Raw genomic sequence first — 20,695 nt, 5'->3', positions numbered from 1 at the left:
CCTCTGCTCATCACAACATTGCCATGTGGCCAGGGGCTGCCTCTGTTCATGTGAATCACCCTGGTTCATCTTTGTGTAGTTCTGTACTCACAAGAAATGTTCACTTATGTTATTGCCAGTGATCCTGAATACTTGTCATCAAGTATATATAATTACCAATTTCTAGATGAGAAACTGAGCATTGGACAAACTCATCGTCATATAACCAATAGGTGATGGAGCCTAGAACCCACTTTTTCTGACCCAAGCACGATCCTTCCTCATGCTTCATGTAAGAGTATTATTCTCCAAAAGTGTTTCCTGGAATAGAGACAGGCATGGGTGAAATATGTACTTGAAAAAAGCTGCTCATTCTCCATTGCAGTTTTCTGACTATCAGTTGAGAATGGGGTCCAGAGACCAGGGAAGGTTATGGTAGCTTCCTCCTGACATATTCTATCTACTCACCCCTATTGCTCTTGTGTGTTTCTCTTTTACAGTGGTGATCTAACCATAACAGGGTCTGACCACTGCACTTTCAACACCTGCCAGAAAGCTCTTGGGAAGGATGATTTTACTAAGATTCCCAATGGAGTGAATGGTGTTGAGGACCGGATGTCAGTAACATGGGAAAAAGGCGTGGTGAGTTTCACAGGATTCAGTCTGTTTTGCCTGATTTTTCAGCCAGAATCTGGCCCATTTTAGGACCAGAGTGGCAAAAGCCTTCATAGAGAAGTTTTTTGATTGTTTTCACTAGAGTGGAAACTGGGAATACAACAGTATCAGCACCACCATGCCATCCCCCAAGATAATAATGAAAAACAATTTTCTTCTCTGCATGGTTTAGAGGATGCTTTGCACCATGATGCAGACATTAGGGGATAAATTTAGATTGGGTACCTAGAGGATTATTCTTGAAATCTTTGAAATGTAATAGCACTTCGACTTGATTTCCATGTTTTTGAATCCTAGTTCCTCATGTGTCACTGATACAAATACTTGGAATGATTGAAAGGACATGAAGAATTTTTATTACGTTCATACCTCCTTTTCATAGAAAAATGTAGATATCCCTTTTAAAGAACTTTTGGATATTATGTTTTAAAAACTGCTGTATGAGGTTACATAAATAATAATCCAAAATATAGAAAGATTTTTAAAAAAATTTCATGATTTAAAATTTTCTACCTGAGGATGAAGAAGAATCAAATGGCTAAATGTTCATATGTTAGCCTATCCAGCCAGCTGACAAGTGTAGTTGTAAAGATCAGCAGTGGAGACTTGCCTGGTAAGACCTGAGGTCCCCATTGTCATGCCATTCTCACCCATCTCTCAGAACCCCTCCCTTCAATGGCACATTAATCACATCTCACACCTCAGAATCCCTTACACATACCCCTGACTTCTAGCTCTAATATTTTACCAGGTCTTGTCAATTTTATTTCCAAAATGCCTCCTTATTTCCACCATCATGTCCACCATTCTACTTTGAGTCCCATGTCTTGTTTGGACCATTGCAGTAGTCTCACAGCTGGTGCCCCTGCCTCCACTCTCTGGCTTACTACAATCTATCCCATACTCTAAGACCAGAGTTGCCTTTCAAACACCAGGGTCTGTTCATGCTACTTTCCTCTCTAAAATCCTTTAATTTTCAGCATTACTTATTGGATGATATTTGAACAGTTAATTTCCATGCAAGGATCTTCAAAACATCTCTACAGCCCTATCTTCTACCAATTGTCCTCTCCACCCCCTGCTACCTCTACCCTAATTCTAAGCATCCCAGATGACTTTTCTTCTCTTTCTCTCTGCTTAGACTTTCTTGATAACAGTCCAACCTTTCACTTTGAACTTGTGTGAATTACAATGAGTACCTTCATTACAGCAGATTTTCATAATATATAAAGTGTAGAAATGGCTTTCAAGTGATCAGATACTTCTTCATAATATACAGGAGCCTATGTTATTTTCTGAAACATTCAGATGGTTTATTTAGGGGAAAATTACTTTCAGGACATGGTTCTTAATGTTTTTATGAGATGGGGACCCTTTGATAATTAAATAAACCTTAAGGATGCTCTTGCCATGTAAATGTACATAGGGATAAATTCTCAACATTTAAAAACAAATCATTTTAGAGGGATCACATCCCACTGAAGTTTGTCCATATTAAAATCTCTTATAGCAGACTGTCCATGACTGTTGGTTCATGTAAATTTCAGTAGCACAAAATTGAACCTCTTAGTTGATTTCTAAAAGCGTGTCACCTGAATTATAGGTCTATCTCATTTTAACTCTATAATATTCCATATAATGTCTACATGATCATCTCATAAATCTTAGGCCCAGATTATAAATGTAGTAGGTGGTGGTAGTAAACTTTAAACAAGAATTGGAAATATTGTTACCAATATTTAGCTCTTGTCTGTGTGATTTTGGAAAGAATGGGAAAAATTAATGGGGCTGTTTTGTTAAGCTGATAGGTTTTTGAAAAATTGTCTTCAGGCTTCCATATATAACCCCATTCATCCCCATCATTATCATTATGATTGTTTAAGATTTATCAGTATTCACAGATGTGTTTGGCTTCACGATATAAGAAATTCGATGCAGTTTTATTTGGTTCTAAGAGAGAAAATTCTTATACTTTGATTGACAGGAGATTTTTAGTGTTTTATCATTTATCAGGAAAAGAAATGTATTTTCTTCCTTGAATTGTTTTACAGCACAGTGGCAAAATGGATGAAAACTGGTTCGTGGCAGTTACCAGCACAAATGCAGCTAAAATCTTTAATCTGTATCCAAGAAAAGGAAGAATAGCTGTGGGCTCAGACGCTGACATTGTGATTTGGGACCCAAAAGCCACAAGGTAAGTCTAAGTTTTTGTATTGGCTTCTCCATGGAGACAAAGCACTAACTTGCAAAGAAATTTTCATTGGCCTTAATCAGCCATTTCTTATTAGGTGATTTATTTAGCCAGGCTCAGGTATTTTGAGCCTATGCACAAGATAAAGGTTTTGATGTACAAACATTCTTTTGTTTTCCTTGGCATAGAGAATGCAAAAGTTGTGTTGCTTCCCATTCCCTGGAAATGCATGTGTGTATAAAACCAGTATGAATTTCCCACTTCAGTGCTTGGCAAACACCTGAGTTCACATGGAGGAAAGGTGCAGAGCAATGAAGAAAAGGAAAGGCTTAGTTTGAAAAGGGCTGCATTGAAAACTCGAAATAATTACAGCCTTCTTGCAGCTTCCAGATAGAAAAATTCCAGCACAAAGGATGTCACTTTTAGTTAGCCAAATTTTCCAGCTGAGTTCATCTTGAGCCTGTCATTCCCAGTAGACTCCGGCTTTTTGTTTCCAATTTCCATAATTCTACGTGAGTATCGCAGGTTTGGCTGATTCCACCAATTCAGAAAAGTATTCAATAGAAGCTGAAGCTTTGTTAATTTCTCCTTATAGGATGTTGGCACAGACAACACCTGCATCCTGATTTCTGTTTTTCATAAACTCTGCAGCTGTAATGGAGAAAATCCCACATACTTTAACATTGCGTGTGTGTGTGCATGCACGCGTACGTGTGCAAACAGGGATACGATAAGACCTTCTACCTTTACTGAATAGGCATTTATTCAAAGTCTATTAAGGGTTATGTTGTAGTAAACGGACGTCTATGTAGGCATACCTTATTGCACTTCACAGATACCATGTTTTTAACTAAGTGAGAGTTTGTGGCAAACCTGCATGGAGCAAGTCTATCAGCACCAGTTTTCCAATAGCATTTGCTCAGTTTGTGTCTCTGCATCATATTTTGGTAATTCTTGCAATACTTCAAGCTTTTTCATTATTATTACATTGGTTGTGGTGATCAGTGATTTTTTTTTTTTTTTAATTTATTTATTTATTTATTTGGTTGGGCCAGGTCTTAGTTGCAGCATATGGGATCTTCACTGTGGCACGTGGGATCTTTAGTTGTGGCATGCGGGCTCTAGTTCCCTGACCAGGGATCGAACCTGGGCCCCCTGCGTTGGGAGCACGGAGTCTTAACCACTGGACCACCAGGGAAGTCCGATCAGTGATCTTTGATGTTACTATTGTAATTGTTTGGGGACGAACTGAGCCCCTGTAAGACAGTGAACTTGTGTGTGCTCTCACTACTCCACCAAACGGCTGTTCCCCCGTCTCTCTCCCTCTTCTTGGGCCTGCCTGTTCCCTGAAACACAACAATATTGAAATTCGGCCAGTTACTAACCCTACAGTGGCCTCTAAGTGTTCAAGTGAAAGGAACAGTTTCACGTCTCTCACTTTAAATCAAAAGCTAGAAATGATTAAGGCAAGTTGAAAGCTGAGATAGGCTGAAAGCTAGGCCTCTTGCACCCAACAGTTAGCCAAGTTGTGAATGCAAAAGAAAAGTTATTGAAAGAAATTAAGGGTGCTACTCCAGTGAACACACGAATGATGAGAAAGTGAAACAGCCTTATTGCTGATACGGAGAAAGTTTTAGTGGTCTGGATAGAGGATCCAACCAGCCACAGCATTCCCTTAAACCAAAGCCTAATCCAGAGCTTTAACTCTCTTCCATTCTATGAAGGCTGAGAGAGGTGAGGAAACTGCAGAAGAAGAGTTTGAAGTTAGCAGAGGTTGGCTCATGAGGCTTCAGGAAAGAAGTCATCTCCGTAACGTAAAAACACAAGGTAACGCAGCAAGTGACCCAGAAGATCTAGCTAAGATCATTAATGAAGGTGGCTACACTGCACAACAGATTTTCAATGTAGATGAAACAGCCTTATATCGGTAGAAGATGCCACCTAGGACTTCCACAGCTAGAGAGGAAAAGTCAGTGCCTGGCTTCAAAGCTTCAAAGGACAGGCTGACTCTTTTGTTAGGGGCTAATGCAGCTGGTAACTTTAAGTTGAAGTTAGTACTCATTTACCATTCTGAAAATCCTAGAGCCCTTAAGAATTATGCTAAATCTACTCTGCCTGTGCTCTCTAAACGGAACAACAAAGCCTGGATGACAGCACATCTGTGGATATTGCTGAATATTTTAAGCCCCGCTGATGAGAGCAACTTCTCAGAAAAAAAGATTCCTTTTGAAATATGACTGCTCAGTGACTATGCACTTGGTGACCCAAGAGCTCTGATGGAGATGCACAACAAGATTCATGTTGTTTTCATGCCTGCTGACCCAACACCCATTCTGCAGCTCATGAATCAGGAGTAATTGCAACTTTTAAGTCTCATTTTTTAAGAAATACATTTCATAAGGCTATAGCTACCATAGATAGTGATTCCTCTGATGGATCTGGGCAAAGTCAGTTGAAAACCTTCTGGAAAGGATTCACCATTCTAGATGCCATTAAGAACATTCGTGATTCATGGGAAGAGGTCAAAATATCAACATTCACAGGAGTTTGGAAGAAGTTGATTCCAACCCTCATGGATGACTTTGAGGAGTTCAAGACTTCAGTGGAGGAAGTAACTGCAGATGTGGTGGAAATAGCAAGAGAACTAGAAATAGAAGTGGGGCCTGAGGTTGTGAATGAATTGTTGCAATCTCATAATAAAGCTTTCATGGATGAGAAGTTGCTTCTCATGTGTGAGCAAAGAAAGTAGTTTCTTGAGATGAAATCTACTCCTGATGAAGATGCTGTGAAGGTGTTGAAATGACAACAAAGGATTTAGAATATCCTGTAAACTTAGTTGATAAAGCAGAGGCAGGGTTTGAGAGGATTACCTCCGATTTTGAAAGAAGTTCTGCTGTAGGTAAAATGCTAGCAAACAGTACTGCATGCTACAGAGAATTTTTTCATCAAAGGAAGAGTCAATCGATGCGGCAAACTTTATTGTTGTCTTATTTTAAGAAATTGCCACTGCCACCTCAATCTTCAGCAGTCACCACTCTGGTCAGTCAGCAGCCATTAACATTCAGGCAAGACCCTCCACCAGCAAAAACATTAGGACTTTGCCGAAGGCTCAGATGATGGTTAGCACTTTTTAGCAATAAAATAATTTTTCATTAAAGTATGTATATTGTTTCTTTAGACATAATGCTACTGCACACTTAATAGACACAGTATAGTATAAACATAAGTTTTATATGCCCTGAGAAACCAAAAAATTCATGTGACTTGCTCTATGATGATATTCAGTTTATTACAGTGCTCTGGAACCAAACCTGCACTATCTCCAAGGTATGCCTGTATTCTTCCAGATTCATTATTCTATGGAGCCTCCTCTTCAACCACCCCTTCTATCCCATTTCTCACATTCTGCAGTTTTCACACTGAAAAAGATGAATAAGCATAGTGTAAAAAATTCTGACGGTGGCTTAGAGAAAATTCTTAAAGGGTTGGAGAAGCAAGATATAAGTCAAAGAAATCCAAAGAGGGCTAGATCATTTCAACACATCCTCCCAAGTAAAGATAATATTTCTGCGTGTTTCAAAAGGACATTAAAACAAGAAAAGAAAATCAAAAAGGTCTCCAGTTTTTTAAAAGTCTCCGAGAGTCAGAGAAATAGAACCCTATGGTTCATCTGCCTCCAGCCAAACTAGATAAATATAAAATAACCTTAGTAATTTTGTGTAACACTTTCTAAGGTTACAAAACATTTTTGCATTTCTCATGAGATTCTAACAAAAACCTTCGGAAGTAGGCATAAAAATGATTAATATCTCATTTTACAGATGAGAGAGTGGACGGACACTCAGAGACCTTAAATGACATGCCTGGGTTCTCCAGCTTGGCACTGATGAGCTGGGAACAGGATCTACACATCAGGCTCTTGGGCTGTGCTGGTTTTCTTTATGCTTAGCGCTTAGTTATACACAATAAGCAGACATCAATAGAGAAGACTCAGCACTAGTAATCACATGCCAGTATGTATCATTTAACTAAAAGACACATATATAAAAATGTAAATATTTAATTTTCTGATATCATTACTGTTACAAAGTGAAGGAAAGATATTATATAAGAAATACTAGAGAACCAATGAGCGAAAGTGATAGAAACTTAAAAGCACAGAGGCTTTTTAGCTTGACCTTAAGTTAGTTATTCTTAGGCTGGAAATGAAGGAAATTAAGCAGGTAATATATAGACCTTAAAAAAGAATAAGAACTAAACATCTGGATCATTACGGGCTATTCTGAAACAACTGACTAGGAAAAGGAGGACAAAGAATGTTATAGAAATCAGTAGCTAACACTGGTGAGAGAGTGGTCTAAATTGATATAGTCTGAAAACATGACTCAAAGAGACATAATCACAGCCTATAAATATCCTCCAAGCAACAATATATGTGGTAAGTAAAGGAAGTGAATTATTCACAACCTGGAGTTCAGGTCATTTTTCTTTGTCCAGTTGTCTAAGGAAGACAATGCTTTACACCTGAGCTGGTGTTGTCCTCAGACTTTACAACAGCAGAGGAGACTTAAGGCTGGTACCGCTGGAGATACCCAGGTGTAGGGTTAAAAAGAAGATCCACAGGGAATGGCCTTCCCATGGCTCTCCACCTTGCTAGGAATTAGACCGGACAGTTTGAGTGTTTTCATTTCTCCCTCACCTTTGAAAAGGAATACATATTTGGACAAGGAGAAAGTGCATTTATCATAGTTCATATCAAAAAAGAGAATTTGACAGAAACTGAATGCTGATCCCTTATCCAGGTCGATCTCTAGCACCAGCCGTCTCTACTCTTGGCCTGCTTGTTAGGAGAAAGTTGCTCATCTGAGCTGGCTGTTCCTGGCCAAAATTTATGCTGATGACCTCAAGGAGGACCTGTCTGGTGCGAGACAATGTTTTAAGCCTTCGCTAACTGTCCACACGTCACCCATAGCTTCCCCCTGTCTCCAGCCACTCCCCCACCTCCGTGACGGTTTGCCTCTCCTCGCCTCGCAGACTGCGTTCTCTGGAATGCCTCACGCCCACCGACCACACTGCGTCACAGCCTTTATTCACTGTCTTTCTCCCTCGTTAACATTCTTGAAGTCTAATTCCATTTTTTAAAATAAACGTGTTGTTTCAGAATAGTTTTAGATTTACAGAAAAGTTGCAAAGTTAGCACAGAGACTCCCAAATGCCCCACAGTGGGTTTCCGTTATGATTATCTTACGTTGCTCCGATACATTTGCTACAATGAATGAACCAGTTTTGATAGGTTAGTATTAACTAGAGTTCATACTTTGAGACTTTCTTAGTTTTTGCCTAATATTCTTTTTCCATTCCAGGATCTCATCCAGGACACCACATGACATTTAGTCGTCATGTTTCCTTAGGCTCCTTTGGTCTCTGAGAATTTTTCTGACTTTATTTTTTTATTTTTATTGAAGTACAGTTGATGTACAATGTTGTGTTAATTTCTTCTGTACAGCAAAGTGATTCAGTTATACACACATACATATATATATATATATATATATATATATATGTTCTTTTTTATATTTTCCATTATGGTTTATCACAGGATACTGAATATAGTTCCCTGTGCTGTACAGTAGGACCTTGTTGTTTATCCATTCTGTATATAACACTTGGCATCTGCTAATCCCAGCCTCCCACTCCATCCCTCCCTCTTGACAACCACAAGTCTGTTCTGTATGTTTCTGACTTTATTTTTGATGACCTTGACAGTTTTGAGGAATTCTGGTCAGGTATTTTGCAGAATGTCTATTTCTTTTTTTTTGTTTTGACGTTTCTCTCAATGTTAGCCTGGGGTTATGGGTTTGGGGAGGAAGACCACAGAAGCAAAGTACTATTTTCATCACAACCTTTCAAGGGTACCTACTATCAACGTGACTTCTCACTGTCGTTGTTGACCTGGATCAGCTGCATCCGTTTTCTCCACTGTACAATTAGTCGTTTCTTCCCCTTTCCATATTGTACCTTTTAGAAGGAAGTCACTATGCACAGCCCACACTTAAGGAGTGGGGTATTATGCTCTAGTTTTATGTTTTAATTGATTCTACATCCCCAGAGTCTGACCCAGTTCAGCACAGTGTAGAAACACAATAAATGTTGAAGGGGTGAGTGAGAAGGATACAGGTTCCACACTGCATGGAAGATTGATGTGATTAAGACGTGGCATAAACTCTATTATATACTTGAAAGTTGCTAAGAGAGTAGATCTTAAATGTTCTAACCACAAAAGAGAAATGGTAATTATGTGACATGATGGAGGTGCTTTGTCAGTAATCATTTTGCAATATGTAAGTGTGTATCAGATCAACACATTAGGGACTTCCCTGGTGGCGCAGTGGTTAAGAGTCCACCTGCCAATGCAGGGGACACGGGTTTGAGCCCTGGTCCTGAAGATCCCACATGCCTCGGAGCAACTAAGCCCGTGTGCCACAACTACTGAGCCTGTGCTCTAGAGCCCGCGAGCCACAACTACTGAAGCCCGCACGCCTAGAGCCCGTGCTCCGCAACAAGAGAAGCCACCGCAATGAGAAGCCCATGCACCGCAACCAAGAGTAGCCCCCGCTCTCTGCAACTAGAGAAAAAGCCCGCACGCAGCAACGAAGACCCAACACAGCCATAAATAAATAAATAAATAAATAAATTTTTTTAAAAAATCAACACGTTAAACTCACACAATGCTATATGTCAATTACAGTTCAATAAAGCTGAGGAAAAGTAAAGGAATGACATAAAGGAAAATTGGAAAGATTTTATTCAACGACAGTTATAGTGAGAGGAAAAGTAAGAAGAATAGCATTTTCTCACACTTTTAACGTATTGCAAATTATCAATAATTGTTGAAATGAAGATGAATAAAGGAGAAAAGATTCTCTAAGGAAAGAAGAAAGAACTGCTTCACGGGTCTTCTTTTCCTTGTGTCCCCTTCATTTTTTTTTTTCTTTTTTTCTCACTTGTCTTTTTTTTTAATACATATTTAATTTAATTAATTTATTTATTTATGGCTGTGTTGGGTCTTCATTTCTGTGCGAGGGCTTTCTCTAGTTGTGGCAAGCGGGGGCCACTCTTCATCGCGGTGCGCGGACCTCTCACTATCGCGACCTCTCTTATTGCGGAGCACAGGCTCCAGACGTGCAGGCTCAGTAATTGTGGCTCACGGGCCCAGTTGCTCCGCGGCATGTGGGATCTTCCCAGACCAGGGCTGGAACCCGTGCCCCCTGCATTGGCAGACAGATTCTCAACCACTGCCCCACCAGGGAAGCCCCTGTCCCCTTCATTTTTGAGGTTGGGGCGCAATTAGCTTTTTAAGCAGCTCTTATAATAAATAAGAGAAGAAAATGAAGTTAACAGAGGGCTATCTTCCTGGTTCTTTCATTCAGTCAGCAAGGAGCACCGCTGAGAGCCAGGCATGAGGATCAAGGTTGTACAAGAGCCAGGCCCTGCCTTTGGGAAGCTGACAGTCTATGGAGAGGAGCTAAGAGAGAAAGTCAAAGGGTCTCAGCCTCAGGAGGAATGTGTTAAGGGTATCAAGTGGGAGGCAGAAACAAGATGCTACGGAAGCCCAGCGAGGAAAGATCATTCTTGCACTAGTGCAGTCGTTGGCATAGGACCTAGGGTCACATTAGAGAGGAGGGGAAATGAGGCTTCTGACCCTGAGAGTCAAGGCTAAACATGGAGGTGAGGTAGACTGAGGCATTGGTAGCAGGGTCTGGGTGGAGGCAGCTAAGGCCGGGGATTACAAGCAGGAAGACCAGGTTCAGGCTGTGGAAGGGAGTGGGAGGATGAGGAGGTCGCGGGCTGCCTATCTCCAGTTTTAATCTTGTTCATTACAGACACAGGCAATTTTAAAAAGAGCTTATCTAGTGAAGAAGCGTCATTTAATCCAATGAACAAATCGATATATCTGTAGGTTTTTTTGTTCTTGCAAGATACTCCTTTTGATTTTACCTAATTTTAATATTAGCTAAAGGCTGGTGATGTGAAGGCTTTCTGTCTGACCACAACATTAGAGTTGGAACAGAATTTTCCTTCGAAATTTCCTGAAAGGTTTTTAGCAAAAGCAATTAATTGCCCTGCTGACTAACTAGTTAGTATGTCAAATGACAGCAATGTGCATTTCACCCCAGAGCCTGAAGGGGGCGCCCACAGCCCACATTGAGCCAAGGGCCCCAACCAGGCCATTCGAGCTTCTGGTTATGCAAGAAAAAGCCAGCCTTTGGAGGATGGATGCGTTTGCTAATGATGTTTGGCTTCATGGAACATAGATGTTTTCCTTTTTTTTAAAAAAATTCTCATTACTTATTAATGGCATGTAGAAGTATGCTTGCAACACAATCTGTAACCTTAAAAATGGACTGCATTAAAGTTGCTGAAGGAGATCAAGGGAAAGATAGGCAGTGCAGCCATGTTTCTTTTTCTTTTAAACTTATAAAAAGCCGGGTGATTCCAGGGTGAGGGATCTGACATGTGGTGCTGGATGCTGAGAGAGGATTGGGAGTGGGCGTCTGTAGAGAAGGTTTGGACACCCTGTTGAAAGGTTACCTAAGACGTTACTAGCCTGTAAAAAGTTCCTGCAAAAATCAACTGCAATAGCTCTTCTGTGTCATTGCACAATCAAAACAAACTGCATTTGGTGCATATGGAGCATTCACCTTTTTTGGAAGTAAAAAGAGTCTGCTGTATTCAGTGTGATGGCCCATTGAGCCAGTGCCTATTGCTTGTGACAGAGGTATGTGCCCTAACACATCACTACTTGGGTCAGAGCTTGAAATTTAAGGACACATTGCCTATCTAAATGTTTGGCCCATTTCTGTAGGATATCTTGGAACTTAGAGTCAGGAGGACAAAATCAGGATTATGATTTTCATGTAGTGTCAAGACAGAATCTTGTGGTATCATGTGGTGGTAAATACAGAGACCAGTCAAATTGGCCAACTTGTTAAAACCTTATTAGAGAAGATGGCATGTGAGTTACTTGCAAGCCTATAGCAGCAGCAGTAACTCATGTTCTGGCAATTGAAGACTATCCTATGAGCTTCCGTTCTTCTGCATTCATTAAATAGCACTTAGTTACCATGGCAACTGTCCCTTTTCATTATTTGTGAGCGGTAGGGTATCTCACAGAATCTCAAGCACACAGACACACAGCTAACACACTGTGTGCACTGGAACATTTAATGAAGACTTCTAGGCTGGACTGTATTTTGCAAAGCAGGCATACTTTGCTCACAGTTATTTTCGTTTATTATTTTTAACTCAATTATGGCAGGCTTCGACCTTGAATACACCATTCTTGAAGGCGTTGTGCTGTCTTTCCTGCTTAATTTCCTTCCCTTTCTCATTGAAGATAGAGATAAATGAATTTAACTATATTCAGAGAAGAGTAATGACTTGCAGCTTAATGAAAGTGCCCCTCTGAGTTCTAGAGAGGGCCTTGTGTGTGAAAAGGAGAAGAATGACTATTTCATCCTTGGCTAGTGGGGAGTGTGGGACGTGGGGAAAAAGAAGAAATAGGGAGTAAGGTGCCCTTTGGTGAATAGTGATGACTGTGGCTGATTATTACAGCTATGTTATCAGTGACTATTTCACGGAAGCTACTAAGCATTTTCCCTTGAAGTTGCACATCGTGTATCATTTAACTAACTTGTACACTATCATCTTCCTTCTCAAAAGAAGCGTTTGCACACACACATGCTAGCACGCACTCACACACAGGCACATAAACACAACTACCGTGTCTCTGCTTGTAAATGTTGGTCAGCCTGAAAACTCTGCTTTTAATGCCTGTTTCTAAGACTGTTTATAACTCACTCCTCTCCCAGTCCCCAAACCCACACCATCACGTCATGTGGGAGGAGGGGAGAGAGACCCAGGCCTTGTACCACGTGTGTGGCTGGAAATGAAGACGATTTATGCCATGCTTTTTCACCGGGTTGTCTTGCAGACGTTCATGGGGGCAGCATGGCGTCAGGTGAAGGCTGACCAAGGCTCTGCTTTTGCACAGCTATCCGAGGACCCGCCACATAGTAGTTACCATCGATTTATAGAGTAATTTTGACAATTTTCTGGCAAATGATAGCAAAGTTTCTTGAGGAATAAATGACTTTTGCTAATGCACACAAAATCCAGCCCACCTTCTCAGCTGCTGGGGGCAGGAGCAGAACCAGAGCATAAAGAGAAAAAGGCTTTGGGGTTCAATTCCTACTCTGTGTGCCACATACTAACTGGATGTGACCTTGGGAATGTTATTTAATTTTTCTGAATTTCAGTCTGTTTATTTGTAAAATAGGGATGTTGATGATGATTGACGTTTATCTGATAGCATTGTTGTGTTTAAGATAGTGTACGTAAAATGCTTGGTATAATAAATGTAATAAAAAACAAAATATCTGAAATGCGTGGTACATAATTAATGTTCATTAGTGCCTGGCGTGCAGTAGGTGCTCAGTAGTAGTAGGTGGTCAGTGTCAGTAGATGATCAATTGATCAAATAAGTGGGAGCTATTATTAACTATAATTGTGATTCAAAAGCAGTAATGACTTACTTCAGACCAAACAGGACTAAAATTATATTTCATGTAACGCTCCATCTCTTGTGTTTCTTACACATCTGCAACTTGCAGCAAGAATGACTAAAATTAAGGAGCTTAGTGGATTCTTTAGGCTAAGATAACCTGATTAAATCAGAACTCATGTGCCCCCAGAGCTGACTCCTTTGAAAAATTATTTGCAGTGAAACAGTTTCAACAAACCACCTAAGATCCATTTTGTGACCTTCAGAAGACATTTGCTTTAAAAAAAAGTTTTGGACTATGCATGAAAAAAGCTAGCTTGCTGATTACATACGGGTGAAATTTTAACCACTATTTATTCCAGGTTGTTTATTTAAACATGTTCTTATGCAGCTGAACCTTTCAAGTGAACTAGAAATGATTTCCAAGGACTTCACTACTAATAGCTGCAATTTTCTTCAAATGATACAGGAAAAACGGCTTAGGGACAGACCACAGTAACCCATATTCTATCGTTGACAATTTGCCTTTGCCAGAGTAAGCATAGTTTATTTTAAGCATTAGGATTTGGGTAACAAATAAGCACCAAGGGGAGGTGGTTGTATGAAACGCATAGGCTTTTCTAACCTGCTATATTTTTCTTCCTACCTGACATATGTTATAAATTTTTCTGTCTTTGGCATTTGCCTGTCTTATTTACAGCTGTATCCCTAGGTACCAAAACAGTGCCAGGAATATATAGCAGCTCAATAATTATTTATTGAGTGACTAAACCAGATATTAATTGTCTCGGGCCAGTGAACAAATGTGATTTTAAAATTTTGGTTGGGCTTTGTTTATCTGCTTCGGAAACACGTCCAAGATCGAGGTTTTACATTTTTCCCTCTGAGTTGAAAAAAAAAGAATTCTGGCACTTCTTCCTTCTCCTTCCCCAAAGCAGTACTTGACAAGGATACGTTCCAGAGTCAGTGGCCAGTAACATTGCCAGACCTGGCCTGGCCATGAATGTGGCTTAAGCCAGATTGGATCCTTTTGTGGGTTAAACGACTCTGTGTTTTGGTCCCAGACTCATTTCTAATTCTGGCCAGTTATCTTAAAAACATGGGCCCTTGGTTATGGAGGGGTCAGAAGATGGAATGAAAATGGATGGAGGGAAATTTCGTATCAGTACCTGAAAAGAATCCCAGTGTCCTTATATTCTTAAAGCACAGCAAAGAGCACGACTTCCTACAAAGGCCTTTGGAGAAAGCATCAGTTACTATGCATTGTTCTCTTTAGAGGGCGATCACAATTGGAAGTCTATTTGGAGGCAGTGAGTAATTTAGGGAAGCACAGTCTTTTCTAATGGCCTGAACAAAGCTCAAAAAACAAAACAAAAACAAAAAACCTTAATGTAAGCTAATTTACTTTTTTTTTTTTAAGAACAGGTGTTCTTGGGACTTCCCTGGCAGTCCGGTGGTTAAGACTCCTCACTCCCAGTGCAGGGGGCACGGGTTCAATCCCTCATCGGGGAACTAAGGTCCCGCATGCTGCATGGTGCGGCCAAAAAAAAAGAAAAGGGGGCGGTTCTCAAAGTGTGGTCCCTGGACCAGTAGCATCAGCATCAGCTGGGAATGTATTAGAAATGCTAATTCTCAGGCACCTCCCGGAGCCTGCTGTCTCAGAAACTCTGAGGGTGGAGCCCAGCAACCTGTGTTTTCACAAGCCCCCCAGGGGATTCTGTTCCTCACTCAGGTTTAAGAAGCACTGGTTCTCATAGTGTGAGAGAAGACTTTGGAACTCAAAGTCCAATTAACTCCCCAAACAGAGTTCTCTGTAGCCCTGCTTGATTAGTACTAGTTTTAGGAAACTTAACTACCTAACCAAACTGTTCAGTCCTTCCTGGGATGGTTGTAATTGTTAGGATGTTCTTACTTTGGTTGCATTAAAAATTCCCTCCTTCCAGCTGCTAACATGTTTGGCCTCTGAAGCTATGAGGAATGTATCTACATTCTCAGATAATTGTTCATTCATTCATTCATTCAGTCAAACATTTGAAGAAAGACATTGGCTCCAATAAGTCATCCCATCACCAGATAAGCATCCTCAGATCCCTCAGTGGATCCTTAGGTCCATGATAGCAGAATCCCAATGTCCTGACCACACTACTGCTCACCCTTCTCTTGACGCACACTTGTCCACATCCTACAAAGATGCAAGTCCCAGAACTGGATCCGATTCTGCGCGTCATAGCACGAGAGCAAGAACATGTGAGGCTGATTGGTTTTATAACTAAATGCAGAACTTTGCATTTCCTTTATGACATTTTTTTCTGCGATGTACCTTATGAAATTGCCATTTGTAGGTTAAAAATGTGAAATGTGAGCAATTGCGTGGAGTTCTAATATCACATTTATTCAGTCAATAATATAAAAACATATTGGGCCTTCTCTGGTGTTTATGTTAAGATAACAGGATTATGCTAAATGGTTTTTGTTTGTTTGTTTGTTTCACACTTTTAAGTCCATTTGAGCAGATAGTAATTTACAGTGTCCATAATTCTTCAAAGATGCAATATTTAATATAAACAGAAGTCACAAAGAATAATGCAGTTAACATTTGTGTATTAACCTTCCCAAGCCCATCTCCTCCCCTCCCCCAATAAATACCTTGAATCCTGGATTTGATGTTTATTACTCCCATGCATTTCTTCCTATTTGTACGATATATATATATAGGTGCATTCCCAAGCACAGTATATACACAATAAATATATTTTGTGTATTTTTGGCTTTATATGGATTGTATTGTACCATATATATTATTGTGCAACTTTCTCAATATTATGTTTATTGGCACCTAACCATGTCGAAATGTGTGTAGGTGTTTCATTCCTTTCTACTGCTGTATCGTATTCTATTTTATGAATATAGCATGATTGATTATATATCTTCCTATGCTGGTGGACATTTAGGTTGTTTCCAGTCTTTCACTGTTTCAGACAGTGTGTACATCCTTGTATACATGTGTGAGAGTTTCTATAGGACATCTGTCTAGTCCCTGATTTGTTTGACATCAAATGCTGTCAAATTTTTGCCAGTAGAAAGATATAAAATTGCTCGATTCTTTGTAAGTAAATGCAGAACGATCCATTTGTCTCTATTACCTCTTATCTTGTCCCACATTCATTTGTTCAGTTATTAAGAACCATATATTGGACCCCTGCCATGTGTCAAAGACCACAGTAGGCAGCTGAAAACAAAAGTGAGGCATAATCTCACTCCTTACTTGGGTGGCAGGGGCAGGGTTAGTGGAGAGGTGGTGGCTTTTGCTTTTTGGCTGCAGTCATTGTTTTGTGAGCTGCGAGCCTGACATTGCAGGGATCCGCTGTCACTAACAGAGTGGGATGGAATGTGGAGATGGGGTGTGGGTGGTAGGAAGTGGGGTTAGACAACTTGGGCTTCCGATCCCTTCCTGTCCCCTGAGGTGACACAGCAAATATCCACCTGTACACCTGGCTTTGTACCTATTTTCTTATTCTAACTGCATCCCCAATCCCTGAGATACAGAATATTAGCATCAACCAAAGACACATGAACACAGACATATAACGATTTCCTATTCATCAGGGCCTCTGGTTACAGCCTCACGTATTTTGCATAAACATACATGTTGGCCCTGATTTCCCCACTTTATCATGTATAAACTGAGATGAAGTTTATATGTACATATATACGCATCTATATATGTGTATATATATGTAGGTTTATGCAGAGTGGTGAGCTGGGGGTGCTGAGCAGAGCATCCCTGAGTCCAAGGTCAGAGCTTCCTCGCTGGGCTGCAGGGCAGCAGACTGCGTGCTCTGTCCTCGGTGACAAGTGCGCACTTGGCATATAGGTCTCTGCAAATCTGCCAGTGCTCCTGGATCTCACTTCCCAGCACATCCTGCTGGCTGGGGGATTCTTTGGACACCAGAGGACAGTGGACATTTTCCATTTAAAAGGTTTCCTGTGCCTGCAGAACACCTACTCGGTGCCCTCCCAGAAGAGCGGGCTGTGCAAAGCAGAGAGAGCTGGGGAAGGAGAGTCAAGGTACATTAAGTTGATTTTGCAGCGGCAGCTGGAGTCACATTAAACCTATTGCCTAATTTCCTTTGTCCAACTTGATTTCTTTTTGGCTGGAAGAGAAATGGATCAGTCTTGCTTTTTATGCCGAGATGATGCTGCCTGAAGGAAAATCTCCATCAGTTCCCTGTGCCTGCCTTCAGTCCTGTAATTGGGACTGGGCAGCGACCTCCCCGGCGGCCTTCTGGAGGGGGTCACGCAGGCTGCCCCTCCACGCAGAGCTTGGCGTCTGTGCCAGGCCTTCCTGCAGGCGTCTCTGGCCACATTCTAACACAGACAGCTTCATTTTATTTATTTTCTTCTTTTCTGTGAAGCCCTTTGCTCCCTACCTTTTCTCTATCTCTTTTGCTATATTTGGAATGCTCTCTGTCTCTCCAAAATTTCTTAACGGTGGTTTCTTTACATTTCTGATATAATATTTCCTTCCTGTCTCCCCTCCTCCCACCCCACCCCAATGTGATTCTGCCCGTTTTTTTTTTTTTTTAATCACCAAGGAGGGACATGTTTATACTTTGCTCTTGGTTCTATTCTCCTACCCAGGCATTTAAGGAAAGCTAAGAGTCTGGAGGCAGAAAAATGAAAAGGCAGTTTAGCCACACACAGAAAATAGGAGCATTTATCTGTGCGGAAGGGTTGCTGAGTTCCTCGCATGGTGGGGATGGGAGGAGAAAATATTAACCGGTTACCTACAAATGTATTTATTGCGTGCTCACTCTGTATAAGAAATAGCGTTGCTAAGTGCTGTGAGGGACATAAATATAAGATTTAACACCTACCATCAAAGAGGCTGCATTCTGGTTGGACAGACAAGATATAAACATGGGAAAGGATAAGATAACTCTTGGAAGAGGAAAATTAGAAGCGCTCAACACATCAGTTCAAGAAGTGGGGAGGGTCTCATGTGCTTGACTCCTACCAATGAGTGGTCCAAATAATTGTCCTGAGTTGAGGTCATCAAGCCTTCACAGAAGACTGGGTTGGGCTTGGGAAAGGGCTTTGACCTAGCTGAATCCTTGGGGACGGTTCTGGATAAGTAGACGGGGGCAGTAAAGCCCTCCAGATGGAGAAGTCAGGGATAAATGAGGGAAAATGGAAAAGATAATTCAGTGGGCAATCAAGAGACCCAGGAGGCTGGGCAGAGGGGTCAAGGTGGCAGGCAGCTGGAGACAAGATTAGTCCTGGCCAAACTGCCAAGGGCTTTGAATGGTAGTTTGAGTACAGAAGATTTTTCTCTTAGGCAGCACGAGCTATTGAATGTCTTTGTGTGAGGATTTGAATTGATCTAAATCTGTACCTCCCTATTTTTACATGGCATAAGTGGAAAATGGTTATTTGTAGAGTACACGGCACTAAAGAGAAAGGGATTTGGAGACTGGGAGGAGAATATAGCAAAAGCAACTTGTCCTGGTTTGCCTGGAACCTTCCCAGTTTTCCCATAGCACTGAAAGTCTCATGTCCAGACAAATCCTCAATGACTGCTTGTCACCTGGGAGAATACTTTTGGTCAAAGGTGACTAGCCTATGAGCTCTGCCCACACCTGGTCACCCTGGGATCTCAGAGTTTCAGTCTTGCATCCGGGCTCATCAGTTGGGAAACCTTGATTAAATAGTATTTTAGGGTTATGAGTGGGCAGGATGGGTTGGAGTCTGGAAACATGGTCAGGAGGCTATTGGTGGAGTCTGGCTTGAGGGGATAAGGCCTCAAACAAGATGATGGCAAGGAAAATGGGGGGAAAAAATTGGTTTAAGACATTTTTCCCCCAGGGAGGAAAAGTTCTCCTAACAACCAGGAGAAAGATTGAAAATTGAATGAGGTAAAGGAGTCAGAAATGACTTCAAAACAACTGCAGCTTTGTTCATTTATGACCCAAGCATTTATTGAGTGCCAACTGGGTGCAAAATATCATACTCAGAGTTGAGTGAGAAATGTGTTCCCCTTATATAACTGAGGACCTGATTGGACACATTAAATAAAATTTTTTTAAAAACTCTTCAAATAACTATAATATAAGGTAAAAGGTCAGGGTGTGTGGCACAGTAGTTAAGGGACATGGGATTCAGAGCAGAAGTGGGTCACTAGATTCAAATCTCAAATACTAGCTGCATGACCTTGGACAAGTTACCTTTTCAATTCTCAGTTTCCCCTCAGACCCACAGTAATGTAGATATGCTAATCATAGTGCCAAGCTCTGGGCCTTGTTGGAAGGAGATAATACCTTCAACGTGGTGCATGGCATATGGTAAAACTTTAAGCAACATTAATATCATTATCATTATCACATACAAAGTGGTAAGACACGAGAGATTTACTACCTAGCAGGGAGGTGTCAAAGTAAATGACTTTTTTTTTTTTAATAATTAATTAATTTATTTTTTATTTTTGGCTGTGTTGGGTCTTCGTTTCTGTGCGAGGGCTTTCTCTAGTTGTGGCAAGCGGGGACCACTCTTCATCGCGGTGCGCAGGCCTCTCACTGTCGCGGCCTCTCTTGTTGCGGAGCACAGGCTCCAGACGCGCAGGCTCAGCAATTGTGGCTCACGGGCCTAGTTGTTCCGCGGCATGTGGGATCTTCCCAGACCAGGGCTCGAACCCGTGTCCCCTGCATTGGCAGGCAGAGTCTCAACCACTGCGCCACCAGGGAAGCCCTAAATGACTTTTATAAAGTGAGAACCTATAGAAAAAAAAAAAAAAAAGCTTAGACGAATCAACAATAGTTCCAGAATTCCAGTTTGTTTTGTCAATCATAGTTTCACTCCTGTTTATGCATATCCACTTCTGCACATTTAGTTTGCGATTGGCGTGTCAGTGGGGTGCAGTTGTACCTGCAATTTAGGTAAAATGCCCCTTAGATGTCACATTGCAAAGGGCCATTAATCAGTGTTGGATGTCTCACCCTGTGGGGCAGTGGTCTCCAGAGAAGGGTCTCTATCTAATTTCTTTATTTTAGTTATTACTTGGATTACTTTTTACAGTTTTTAAAATTTTTTTTTTCTTTTGCTATTTTAAATCGAAATTTTTGATTATTTCTATTGGATGAGTTACTAAGAGCAGAATTACTATATCAAAGGGTATATGCATTTAAGGGTTCTCTGCATATGTGGTTACCTCCTCATGGTTCCTCACCAACTCTGAGTACAATCTTTTTTTTTTTCCCTTTGATTTTTGTTACTTTTGCAGGTAAAAATTT

The 20,695-nt window shown here is 40.9% G+C and overlaps 1 protein-coding gene across 5 annotated transcripts in view; it reads left to right on the top strand.

The window, feature by feature from the left end:
- Window positions 1-266: 266 nt before the first annotated feature.
- The window catches only part of LOC309664466 (uncharacterized protein), an 86,575-nt gene continuing 66,146 nt past the window's right edge, over window positions 267-20,695 (top strand). For 3 of the 5 annotated variants that reach the window (XM_082469941.1, XM_082469942.1, XM_082469943.1), the window contains exons 1-2: window positions 269-621; window positions 2,706-2,848. In XM_082469941.1, the coding sequence (XP_082326067.1) occupies window positions 595-621; window positions 2,706-2,848 (170 nt within the window). In that variant the 5' untranslated portion in view covers window positions 269-594. Of the gene's footprint in view, window positions 622-2,705; window positions 2,849-20,695 lie in introns of all 5 variants that reach the window. The other 2 variants (XR_014265764.1, XM_082469940.1) reach the window with 1 other exon arrangement.

The sequence above is a fragment of the Balaenoptera physalus genome (assembly GCF_965194825.1).
Source record: "Balaenoptera physalus genome assembly, chromosome: 7".
Classification (NCBI taxonomy): domain Eukaryota; kingdom Metazoa; phylum Chordata; class Mammalia; order Artiodactyla; family Balaenopteridae; genus Balaenoptera; species Balaenoptera physalus.
The sequence above is the reverse complement of the archived record's forward strand: the minus strand, read 5'-3'. Positions and strand labels throughout refer to the sequence as shown.